Source organism: Lactuca serriola, chromosome 6 (genome assembly GCF_051521515.1).
Source record: "Lactuca serriola cultivar US96UC23 chromosome 6, Lser_US96UC23_V15, whole genome shotgun sequence".
Classification (NCBI taxonomy): Eukaryota; Viridiplantae; Streptophyta; class Magnoliopsida; order Asterales; family Asteraceae; genus Lactuca; species Lactuca serriola.
In genome coordinates, this window is record NC_136413.1 from 36,016,898 (window position 1) to 36,019,893 (window position 2,996).

The following is a 2,996-nucleotide window of genomic DNA, read 5'->3' on the forward strand; positions in this document are numbered from 1 at the left end:
CTAGGATAGTTTTTGTTTCAGTTGACGGAGCAGTGTTGCAGATATAATAGTCATCAAATTTGACATCGAAGCTTTAGACTATTAGTCTCGTACGTCTAATGAGAACCCTGTAGGCCACTTTATTAGTTGAGTAGCCAAGAAAAATGCATTCATCTGATTTTGGTGCAAATTTGTTAAGGTGATCCTTGTTGTTGATCACAAAACATCTGCATCCAAAAATATGGAAGAATCTGACATTAGGTTTGCAGTTGTTGAGGCCCTCATACGGAGTCTTGTTAAGACGCTTGCAAATGATGCTTCGGTTTTGAATAAAGCATGCAGTTGCCACTGCTTCGGCCCAGAAGTATAGAGGAAGGTTGACAAAGTTTAACATCGTCTAGCTGCTTCGACCAATTTGGGATTTCTTCTCTCTACTACTCTATTTTGTTGCGACGTGTAGGGAGCAGAAAAGTTGTGACTAATGCCCTTGGAAACCTGGAAACTATTCAAGATTTGATTAGTGAACTTGGTTCCATTGTCACTTCTTATCCTTCTGACCAGTAGCTTGACTTGGTGCTCTATTTCTTTTATGGCGTTGATCATGATATGCGGTGTGTCGGATTTGAGTCTCAGGAAGAAGACCCAAGTGAAACGAGTAAAGTCATCAACTATAACAAGAATGTATTTCTTGTGATGAAGACTGGATACGGTAGATGGACCGTAGAGATCAATATGAAGTATCTCTAAAGGTTCAACAATTGAAGAATCGATAATCAAATGATGACTTCCTTTGGTTTGTTTTCCACACTCGCAAGTTGGGCACAACATTTCATTACTGTACTTTAGGACTAGAAGACCACGAACTATTTCTTCGTGACCATGTTGTTGATGTATCTGAAGTTGAGATGACCAAGTTTGTGGTGCCATAACCAGCTAACTTCGGATATTGCTTTTCACACAAATCACAACTGTGGTTTGCCAATGATCAATGAGACATCCAAAGGATACATTTTCACTTCGACTTTGGATTTGATCAAACAGGTGTTTCTATCATTTGTCATTATGTAGAAATATTCACTATCAAATTCAAACCGATGACCAACTTTACATAGTTGGCCCACACTGATCAAGTTGTGCTTGAGGCCTTCTACGTAAGCAACCTTTTGAATTGAGAAATTTCCCATGGTCAATACACCATAACCCATGATGATTTCGTTTTCATTATTTCCAAACATGACATGTCCACTGTTACAGATAGGCCTGAAGTCGCGAAGGTATTCGAACCTTCCGTTCATGTGCAAGGAGCAGGAAATATCAACTAACCATTCCTCTTCTTGTTCCTCTTTGCACATTGCCTGAAAAATTAATGGGTTAGTTTGGGCACCCAAACAAGTTTGGAGCCCGGGGTCACATGAGAAACTTTCTTACTGGATACATGCACGTGAGTCTTAGGAACAGATTTTGTGTTAGTTTTTAGACCTAGTCCTCGGTGTTTCACAACTTTTGGGATGTTATGAGGTTGGATTGGATGAGACGTTTTTAGCAGACAAAATCCAAAGGAAATATTTTTCTCGTTTATCTAGACACCATACTTAGTCAACGGGCCGTAGGGTGTGGTTGGAGACTTGTGACCGGTCCGTAGGTGAGATTTACATGTGGTGCCCTTGGGATTTGAAATTTTTTTAACACGTGAATTACTCCTAGGTTTTGACCTGATGATAGATTTATGTGATTTTGAGGGTTCAGGAGTTGGTAAGATACTTTTCCACTTTGGATCGTTTAAGGGATAATTTTGAAAAGACATGACTTTCTTTTGGAATTTTGTAGGAGTGTTTGAAAACGTTTTGTTACTATACATTCCTTTTTGTTTGATCCTTTGTATGTCGTAATTTTTGAACGATTTTTGGCAGCAGTGAATTTTTCAAAATTCTTTTGATTTGAAAACTTGTCTTGTTTGAAAATTTTATTTATGTAGTCAGTATCCCACTTTTTACCTCGGGACCTGAGCTCTTCTTTGAAAGCCAATTTTGCTTGTGTTTTTGGAGAACCGCAATCAAAAATATTTAATTGTGGTTTCTTGAAAGCCTTTGAACAAATTGAATAAACAAGGACTTGAGTCATCCGAACTAGAAAGTTCAGGACTCTGTGAACATTGGCCAAATTCAAAATTTTTAATTGGCAACTCATGAAGAATGGGTTGAATAGTCATTGAGCTTTTGCCTGTGGTTTGTGGTGCAGATGACTGGACTACCGCAAAGTAAGTTAAGGATGGTTTATTTTTTGGACACATTATGGAAGGCAAGGATGGATATTTTACAACAGATTCTGATCCTTCTATAATGATTTATTCATCTACATCTGAAGAGGATTGAGATTCAGGACATATTGTGCCAATGATAGGTAATTGATCACTTAGAATACCCGAGGATTCAGGAAGAATTTTCTCGATGACACAATTGTTACTCAGTTCATGAAGTCTACCGAAGTGGTATCTTATGTCTTCAGGAAACGTTTTGTTATTGACAGGATAATGAAACTCACGATCCGGTGGGACATATGGTCAATCAGCATTGAATCGGGGAGTTGAGTTCTCATTAGTTGAGTATCCATTGGACCATCCCCAATTATAGGTGTTGTCTACAGTCCCATTATTAACTAAGTTTTCAATTGCTTCAGATTCATTAAAGAGATTTTCTATTAATTGATTCAAACGAGCAATTTCATTTTGGGCTAAATCCCTTTGATTTAAAGCAATATCCAACTGAGTTTCATTCAATATCCTAGCATCCTTTTCTAACAACGGATCCATTTCTAGCATGGCAGCCTTAAGTCTCTTATCCTCAAGTCTTCCTCTCACGTGATATAGCTACAGCATCACACATGTCATTAAGTATTTCTAAGTATGGTTCACAATCATGCATGATGAAATTATTAGAATGGATCACGATTTTTACCTGTTAGATGATGTTGAGGGTGCCATCTTTAGCCATGTAGCAGTAGTTCCTCTGCAACTTCGT

The 2,996-nt window shown here is 38.1% G+C and overlaps 1 protein-coding gene across 1 annotated transcript; it reads right to left on the reverse strand.

Annotated features, from left to right (window-relative positions):
- Positions 1 to 941: 941 nt before the first annotated feature.
- LOC145059650 (uncharacterized) lies at positions 942 to 1,331 on the reverse strand. The gene has a single exon (XM_079007460.1). The coding sequence runs from the start codon at positions 1,329 to 1,331 to the stop codon at positions 942 to 944; it is 390 nt and encodes a 129-aa protein (XP_078863586.1).
- Between the last annotated feature and the right edge of the window lie 1,665 nt (positions 1,332 to 2,996).

Coding starts and splice junctions, on each gene's coding strand:
- LOC145059650 (XM_079007460.1), bottom strand. CDS start 1,331: ATGTGCAAAGAGGAACAAGAAGAGGAATGGTTAGTTGATATTTCCTGC.